The sequence below is a fragment of the Pristiophorus japonicus genome, chromosome 9, assembly GCF_044704955.1.
Source record: "Pristiophorus japonicus isolate sPriJap1 chromosome 9, sPriJap1.hap1, whole genome shotgun sequence".
Lineage (NCBI taxonomy): Eukaryota > Metazoa > Chordata > Chondrichthyes > Pristiophoridae > Pristiophorus > Pristiophorus japonicus.
In genome coordinates this window covers 19,597,925-19,607,356 of record NC_091985.1, presented here as the reverse complement: position 1 = coordinate 19,607,356, position 9,432 = coordinate 19,597,925, and the positions used below count along the sequence as shown (strand labels likewise).

The 9,432-nt window shown below is 45.4% G+C and overlaps 1 protein-coding gene across 1 annotated transcript; it reads right to left on the bottom strand.

The window, feature by feature from the left end:
- Positions 1-233: 233 nt before the first annotated feature.
- LOC139272950 (endonuclease domain-containing 1 protein-like) lies at positions 234-8,845 on the bottom strand. Its single transcript, XM_070889112.1, has 2 exons — positions 8,039-8,845; positions 234-7,197 (listed from the first exon to the last, which is right to left on the bottom strand). Exons 1-2 carry the CDS (start codon positions 8,336-8,338, stop codon positions 6,115-6,117), a joined length of 1,383 nt encoding a protein of 460 aa, XP_070745213.1. The 5' UTR covers positions 8,339-8,845; the 3' UTR covers positions 234-6,114.
- Positions 8,846-9,432: the final 587 nt, after the last annotated feature.

Sequence of the window (9,432 nt, the reverse complement as noted above, 5' to 3'; positions counted from 1 at the left end):
CGTTAGATATATTCAAAAGGGAGTTAGATGTGGCCCTTACGACTAAAGGGATCAAAGGGTACAGAGAGAAAGCAGGAATGGGGTACTGAAGTTGCATGATAAGCCATGATCATATTGAATGGTGATGCAGGCTCGAAGGGCCGAATAGCCTGCTCCTGCACCTATTTTCTATGTTACCCACTGAGCTACAGCTGACACGTTAGGAACATTAAGGACATAACACAACATAGTTTGTACCACTAAGAAGCTACTTTATTGAACAACATCCACAACATACCAGGAGAATAGAATTACCAATGCAATCGTCACAAACTTAACAATCGTTTCAGAATTACAGCTCCATCTGAGATCAACTTAGCAGAAGTTGGATTTCTGCATGTTATAAGCAATTTAATCATTTAAGCACAGGTTAATTCTTGAGAGTTTAAATCTACAGCAGCAAAAACATACTGCAGTAAGAATTCCCCTGGTTGCTATGCATAGTTTGTGCGTGACGAATTGCTCCGCCAGATATCTCCAGCAGAAATGTAAACTAATTCCGAAAGAATGTGATTTATGATTTAGTTCAAACGGAGGATCTGTTCGCAAGCCTATCTACAATATCACCACACATAATAACCAGGGGAGTTCCTAATCCTTGTGATCTTTTAAATCTGATGCCAGGGTAAACATCATGTAGAATGATTCAGCGCAATGTCCGTCCCTTCCATGGGTGAAGAGCAACTCATCTTCCTTCTGATGGTGCCTTTCTGTCTGTCTGTGACCCAGACCGGTCTGTGGGGCTGATGTTCCTGAGGAACCATGCGTCCTTCTATCTTCTGTTCTGTGCTCCCCTCGCCGATCGCCTTCTATAAGTTCTCCAGATGAGGGATAGTTGAATACATAGGATTAGATAGGATAAATGGCACAGAAACAGCCCATTCAGACCAACCAGTCCATGCCAGCGTTTATACTCCACTCCAGCCTCCTGACATCTTTCCTCATCTAAATCTATCAGCATAACTCTCTATTCCCCTCTTCCTCATGCTTGTCTAGCCTTCCCTTAAATACATCGATACTCGGGGACACAGATTTAAGATTTTGGGCAAGAGATACAGGGGAGGATGTGAGGAAGAACTTTTTAAAGCAGCAAGTGGTAATGACCTGGAACTCGCTGCCGATGAGGGTGGTGGAAGCGAGACGATCAATGATTTCAAAAGGAAATTGGATCGGCATTTGAGGCAAATAAACTTGCAGGGCTACGGGGATAGAGTGGGGGAACAGGACTGACTGGATTGCACTACAGAGAGCGGCATGGACTCGATGGGCCGAATGGCCTCCTTCTGCGCCGCTATGACTGTATGACTCTCTTCGCTTCAACCTCTCTCTGTGGTAGCAAGTTCCACATTCTCACCACTCTCTGGGTAAAGAAGTTTCTTCCGAATTCCCTATTTGAGTTCTTGATCTGTTGAACTGATCTTGGATGGATCTCTGGCTGCAATTTCATGTGTGCCATTGTGATGTTGCGTCAGTGCTTTCCATAAGTTGTGTGGGTGCGTTCGATGGATCACTGGATGCTGTCCCCGAGTAGTAACTTTGATGTTGTGTAGCAGTAGCACAATCGCACAATAGCTGCCATCACCTACTCTTACATCATCGCTGCAATGAGAACTCTCCGATAACCGGCTAGATATTCTGTTCATTCCTAAACTTACAACTTAGTTTTCAAGTACCTTTTGTTACACTGAGCAAAATAAATAGCGTCCGTGTGTGTGAGCTTCAGCTGGTTTATAGTTGAGTCTTTCAATTGAATGTTTAACAAACTTGAATCTCTTTCTATCATCTGTACTTCCAACTTAAAGCCTTGGCTTAGTTACTGTCAGTTAGTGTACGGAGCCTTTTGTTAATGTGACCTTATTTGTCACTCGGTTAAGAATCATTTGAAATTGAAATGTTCTTGTGGTTACTCCTGTCTTAACCTTTTTAATTGGAGAATTATTATAGTATAGAAAGAGGCCATTGGGGACATTGCAATTGTGACGGCTCTTGGAAAAGATCTACCCACTTCATGCCCTTTCCCCATACACTTTCTTTCCTTTTTCAAATATTGACCTACTTCCCTTTTAAAAACTATTATGGATTTTGCTTCAACCAAAGTTTCTGGTCGGGCATTCCATGTCCAAACAACTTTCTGCATATTGAAACTTCTCCTAACCCCTTCCTTCATTCTCTCTCAGATGTTCTATACCCTACTTTGCTCTAATGGCAATAAGCCCAGTTTCTCTAGTCTTTCCTCAGAACTAAAGCCTCTCATCTCCCATATCATCATAATGAATCTCTTCAATACCCTCTTCATGGCCTTGACATCCTTCCTCATGTAGAGCACCCAAAACTGGGCATAATATTCTAAATACAACCCAATCAATGCTTTGTGCAAGGTTAGCCCGGCCTCTTCGTTTTTGTACTCTCTGTCCCTATTTATAAAACCTAGCACCCCCTATGCTTTACTTATAAAAAGAAAGACTTGCATTTATATAGTGCCTTTCACAACCACCAGATGTCTCAAAGTGCTTTACAGCCAATGAAGTACTATTGGAATTAAGTTACTGTTGTAATTTGGGAAACGCGGCAGCCAACTTACAAACAGCGATGTGATAATGACCAGATAATCTGTTTTTGTTATGTTGATTGAGGGATAAATATTGGCCAGGACACTAGGGATAACTGCCCTGTTCTTCTTCAGAATAGTGCCATGGGATCTTTTACGTCCACCTGCGAGAACATTTCATCCGAAAGACGGCACCTCCGACAGTGCAGCACTCTGTCAGCACTGCACTGGAGTATCAGCCTAGATGTTTTATGTGCTCAAGTTCCTGGAGTGGGACTTGAACCTACAACCTTCAGACTCAGGTGAGTGTTCTACCCACTGAGCCACATCTGACATTTATAGCTTTATAAACTTGTCCTCCCATTTTAAAGATGCATCTGAACTAAGTCTTTCTGCTCTTTTGAAGGTTGACCATTTAGTGTTTACTTCCTCTCATACGCCCTCCGAGGTAGCACCTCACATTAAATTTCATTTAATATCTGTCTACGCAATCGACCATCCAGTCCGTGTTCTCCTGAAAATGCTTACAGTCTTCTTCACATTCTCTATTTTTGTGCCAACTGCATAAGTCCAGATCATTTAGATCTATTGAGAAGAGCAACGGTCCAACACTGACCCATGGGGAATACTAATTCAAAAAAAAAACTTGAATGCCTTTGTTTTCTGTCCTTTAACCAGCTTCTTAACCATGTTGCCATATTCCCTTTAATGCAATTTTCTGTAATTAACTCAACAACCCTCCTACCACATTCCAAAATTTTGGGCCTTTTTTCAACATAAATGATTTGTTAAAAGAGTTACTGTTACTTGTTGGGGTTTTAAAGCAAAGTATATTCAAACAATGTTGGGGTAGGGCCTGGGCACCCAGATGGAAGGTAGCATACCATTAATGCTGAAGGAAGTTGTTTTCCCCAAGGACTATAAACAATGAGGAATTGTTTAACTTGTCTTGGCAACTGATAAACACGTCATAATCACTGTGTCAGGAAATTTCTGATCCCCTTCAGATCATGATAATAAAAACAGGGACAGGCAGACAGCTAGGTCCAATAAGGCTGCAAAGTCACTCCGTTTTATTAAACTGAAAGCTATGCACTCAGCAAAGACTGCAAGGAGGTTAGAATGCAGGAGTGTGATTAGAAGTTGCATGTATATGGCAAGCACTGATGTGGGGCATGCTCATTATCACAAAAAGACAAGTTGTACTGATTGAGTTCAATGAATCCAATCATAACTGCTGCTCTGTATTATCACTCGCTGTGACATTAAGCAGCTCAATGGTTTGTGTCTGACTTTGTCTCACCAAATGTTTGCTCAGTCCTTTTTCACAGAGATTGAAGAAGCACACAAGGCACAACTATGGGGTACACTGTCATATAGTTAGATATTGATCAGTATGGGGACACTCCTAAAGGTACAATGCCCAGACTGCTTAAGGGAGTGACTAGCACCAATATATTTGAGAGATCATCTAAGGCAATACCCTGAACTTGTGACACCCTCTATATGGCATCTTATTGAATGCCTTTTGAAAATCCATTTACACAATATCCACTTCAATTCCTTTATCAGTGCACTCCTTTATTTTCTTGCATGAGTTCCGACACTGTAGACCCTTTACAATAAAAACAGATTACTCATTTCTTCCACATATCTGCTACTCCTGATCTGGGAGTGTTTGATAATGACACAGGGTACAAAAATAAAGTGGGCAAGAATTTTCCAACACCATCACCAAAAAAATCCATTTCCCCTAAAATGAAATGTACAGAGCTCTGGTTTGAGTGACCTCACTGGACAAAGAATCTTGGGAAGGTAGTGGACTGCCAGAGAACATTGTGGTCCATCTGGCCAGTCCCAAACTCCCAAAAATCCTAAACGTTACTCTCATATCCCTCAATCCCCTTCTCTGACAAATATCTATCCCATTTCCTCTTGAATTTGTCTGCACTATCCTCCAGCTGGGCAGTCTGCTCCATATATTCACTGCCCTGTATTTGTTATTGTCAAGGTAATAGCAGCTATAACAATGCTTGACTCTAAACAAAACGATTTGAGTTACAATATTTCATGCACATAAGTGTTTCTTTTTGGTTAGCCAGGTGCCTGACATGCGTTAAAATCCATCACCGTGTTTCAGAGTCTCGAACCCAAGCTATCGAAGCCTACACCCGTAATGTTTCTGTTTGCTTCATATGAAGTGCACACTCTCTCCCTATAGGGGCGCACCCTACGTACCTAAGTTTCTTAATATTTATTCTCAGGAGATGGGCATTGCTAGTTGCCAAGCTGCCCTTGAGAAGGTGGTGGTGAGCCGCCTTCTTGAACTGCTGCTGTCTGTGTGGTAAAGATGCTCCCACAGTGCTGTTAGGGAGGGAGTTGCAGGATTTTGACCCAGCGAAGATACATGTCCGAGTCAGGACTTGGAGGGGACTTGCTGATGATGGTGTGGCCATGCACCTGCTGCCCTTGTCCTTCCAGGTGGCAGAGACCACGGGTTTGCAGAGAACTCGGGTGCCAGTTGGCAGTCCCCAGTGTATACAAAGTCACTGCTAGAGTTTAACTAGACGGAACCACAGAGCTGACAGTACAGAACACTGGTAAGTTGCCACAGCTTCTCCAATTAGGATTACCTTACCTGTTAGAGAGCTGGCTTGTAGGGATATATGGAGCTGAGTGGACAGAATCCCAGCTCCCAGTGACAAGTCTAGCCTCTCTAGGTCCTATTCATGATCCAAGGCAGCTGTTCAGTCTTCAACAGTGCCCTTAGAGTACTGTCAGATCTACCTGGCTCAGGTATCAGACTGCCGAGTCTGCCACAGGGCTTTGACTTAACTTCAACTTTCATTACCTTGAACCAAAGGGATTCCGCTTACCTCCATACGTGCCCTCTCCTGCTGCCACCAAAGCGGGACCGAAACTAGCTGGTGGTTAGAAAACTGATAAGCATAGGTTTCACAAATCAATATGACAAGGAAACTGCAGAAACAATATTGCCTTCAGAGAACGTCTAGTTCTCTATAATATTGATTCCCCATAATCTCCACACCCATATAAGAAGAGTTGGCATCCTAAATACTGAAAGACAGAAGGAATTGCATTGATACAGCACTTTTCTCTACCTAAGGACATCCCAAAGCGCTTTACAGCCAATGAAGTACTTGTGAAGTGTAGTCACTGTTGTAATATAGGTAACGCAGCAGCCAATTTGCGCACAGCAAGCTCTCACAAACAGCAATGTGATAATAACCAGATAATCTGCTTTAGTGTTGTTGGTTAAGGGATTAATATCAGCCAGGACAAAACTATCAGTGGTTTCAAATTGGTTTGGGATGTGCTTATTGAGGTATCAGAAGGGTTAAGAGTAGAATTTGTTTTAATGGTTGGGAGCAGAATTCTCAGAGGGTGGGACTAGATGTCAATGTTGGTCGCTGCAGGTTGGGATTGATTGACAAATAGTCTCTCTATTTGATATTATATGGAAATCAAACCCTTCAAAATGCACCAGGGGGCTCTTGTGCAAAGAATTACAAAATTCTGACAAGGTATTTGATCAACCAGGTAGACCATGAGATGGCGCCAGCAGTGTCCGATATAATGCTGGCCACAATGCTCAAGAGGTCTTGGGGGACTGAGGCCACCGTGACAATTAGGTAGTGGACCATGATGGCGAGGCAGCAAGCACTGTCCTGGATAATCCCGACGGGAACACTTAGAATTGTCACCGTCAGAACTCGGATAATGTTGAAAACAGCGGCGATGAGTTGGACGAAGGCCAAGACCCCATTGACGACCAGCGAGATCATCCTTCCAATAGGAGCCAAGGCATTGGCGGTGGTGGACTGGCAAACTCCCTCATCAACCTCATCGGCTGGTTCCAATGGTGTATCGGCTTGTTCCATTGCCAAATCATTGGCATCAGCTGCTGGGCTATCTTCTGTGGGTATTGGGGGAGAATGGTCTTCTTCTGTCTCCTGATCATCCGCACTAGGGGCTATTTCCTCCACCAGCCCCTCCACCTCTTTGAAGTTCTCTGCTTCGTCGTCTTCGCTCGTTCCTCTGCAGCTGTCAAAGATCTTGCCCACTCCCAGTATGCCCTGCACCTCCCTCACCATTAGGCGCTCTACCTTTGCGCCTGATTCCATTTGTTGCATGAACGCCAAAGAAAAGTCTTTATCGTATGTGGCTACATCCTCTTCTTCTGCTCCCATGTCTTCATTTAGACAGGGGTCAGGGCTCTGTGGGGAGGTGCAGCAAAGAGCCGTCCACACTAGTCCAGGCACCGAGACCCTGTCGTTCACTGTCTGCTCCGAGGCGTTGTCAGCGCCCGTCACCAGGTACATGGACCGGCCGGACTTGTGGCATATCTGCGCCAGCTTCTGGGCCACCGATTCTGCCTCGTCGTGCCACTCGATGTTGGCCTCCTGGCTCTTGGGCACCGCGTTGGTGAGGGTGCAGCTGCCCGTGGCGCTCTCCTTGCGATTCAGCGCAAACGGGTAGAGCTGGCCCCGGTGGTAGCCTGAGCCCTCGTAGTCGTCATTCACCGCCTGCAGTTGGCTAGAAGCCGCTTCGCAGCTCTCCATTTCATCCGCGGCATTGGCGTCATCGATCTGAAACCAACACAGGAGCCAAGTGTGAGGAACATTCAATCTCCACAACATGTTTACTTGCAGTGTGTGACCGGCCATGATATTCCCAGCCAGACCCACAGTGGGGACCAGAGATCCACCGCCCTCACTGCAGCAGGAATCCCAGGAGCAGTGCAATACTGGAGCGGTCCGGGCTCATAGCCAGTCCACACCCCATGCACATCCCTTTCCCCTGCCAGCAATAAATTCCAACCATTTCTTGCATTCATTTATTTACATTTATTTATTTCAGAATAAATTATCATCCTAACGAATGTATTCAGTTATTTGAATTCATTTAAATCAGCACACGTTAGAATCATACAGTACAGGAGGCCATTCAGCCTATCGTACCTGCCGGGCTCTGTGAAAGACCTGTCCAATGTGTCCCCTTGCCCTGCTCTTTCCCCGCAGTCCTGCAATTGTTTCCTTTCCAAATATATATCCAAATCCCTTTTGAAAGTTATTATTGAATCTGCGTCCACCTCCCTTTTTGACAGTGCATTCCAGGTTATAACAAATTGCTGCGTGAAAAAAAAAATCCTTCTCATCTTCCCTCTGGTTCTTTTGCCAATCACTAAATCTGAATCCTCTGGTTACCCACCCTCCTGCCAACTGAAAATAGTTTCTCCTTATTTACTCTTATTAAAGCCCTTCATTCGTTGGTTGGGATTAATTCGTTTATTTGACTTCCTGAATGTCTTGTGGCCCAGGGGCGTCGCCGAACCATATTTGTGGACTCAGCCTGAAAGAACCGATACTTATCACCTTTCGGAAATGAATGAGCAAGTTATGGTCCAGACAAGTCTGGGACCTTCTTTACCTGCGGCTCGTAAAACCAGGGACTGGGCGTGTGACCTTCACTCTCGCCCGTGGTGCAGGGATACCTGTAGGCGGAATAGACCGGGATCCGCAGGTCTGGCCGGTACAGGGTTACAAAGTGGTAGTGGTTCTTGTACCGCTGGCAGATTCTGACCCGGTTTGGCGTCTCGAATCCCTGCGGTGGGATCTTGTCCTGGAAGAACCAACTGCATTCATCGAAATCCGGGACCACTTTGCCCTGCACTGTCCCGGGGTCAAGAATGGCCAAGAGCAAGAGTAAGACCAGACCCGCCGCCTCCATGTTCAGAATGAGATTCCTCTCCTGGTTGAAGAGCGATCGGATTGACTGGGGTTCTTCCTGCTGGGCTAAGGAGGGCGGGCGGGGGGGGGGGGGGGGGGGTGCAAGGTAGGAAGCTTCTCGCTGCGGCGTCTGTCTCAGATCTCGCCTCCTTTTCAATGTTGTTGCAAGCCTCGACCAGTGAGGAGCCGTTTCCCTGGCAGCACGACTCAGCCCCTGGGCATTGCTGCACCTTTATTCAGAGCTCAGACATCCCTCTGCTGTTCCTCGATCCTGGCAGAGCTATTCCCAGATTTCCCTGGAAGAGCACAGTGCAGCAACCCTCCAGTGCAGAAACATAACCTTCCAGTCCAAGATCGTCTCACATTTGAACACGGTGCGGTTCCTGCCAGCACTGTCAGATGCAGTTACGGTGGGCTGACGTCCAGTATATAAAAAGCACTGCATTGCGCCGGATGTCATCATTCAGGGTTCTCGAGGATGCTCTCTTGAACCTGATATGGAAGCTTGTTACACTCCAAGGTTTGCTGGGACTTGTAGTTTATAACCAACCTCGTAAAGCTCGTTTTTCTGATTGTCCCATCTCAACACCAACTTGCATTTCTGTAGCACCTTTAACAACAACAAGAACTTGTATTTATATAGCACCTTTAACAACAACAACAACAACCTGTCTTTATATAGCTCCTTTAACGTAGTAAAATGTCCCCAGGCGCTTCACAGGAGTGTTACAAGACACATATTTGAGACTGAGCCTCATAAGAAGAAATTAGTGCAGATGATCAAAAGCTTGGTCAAAGAGGTAGGTTTTAAGGAGCGTCTTGAAGGAGGAAAGAGAGACGGAGAGGTTTAGGCAGGGAGTTCCGGAACATAGGGCCTAGCAGCTGAAGGTTATCAATCGTTCAGAGATTAATGGCCTACTCCTGCTTCTATGTTCTATGTTCTATAATCAGGGATGCTCAAAAGGGCAGAATTTGAGGAGCGCAGATATCTGGGGGGTGAGGAGGGGGTGGAGCTATGGGGCCGGAGGAGATTACAGATATAGGGAGGGGTGAGGCAATACAGGGATTTGTTAACAAGGATGAGAATTTTGAAAA

Bases quoted from the DNA above. Each gene is read 5' to 3' on its own strand.
- LOC139272950 (XM_070889112.1), bottom strand. From the start codon at position 8,338: ATGGAGGCGGCGGGTCTGGTCTTACTCTTGCTCTTGGCCATTCTTGAC. The intron at 7,198-8,038 runs GTAAAGAAGGTC...TGTTGGTTTCAG, and splicing joins CCTGGTTTTACGAGCCGCAG to ATCGATGACGCCAATGCCGC.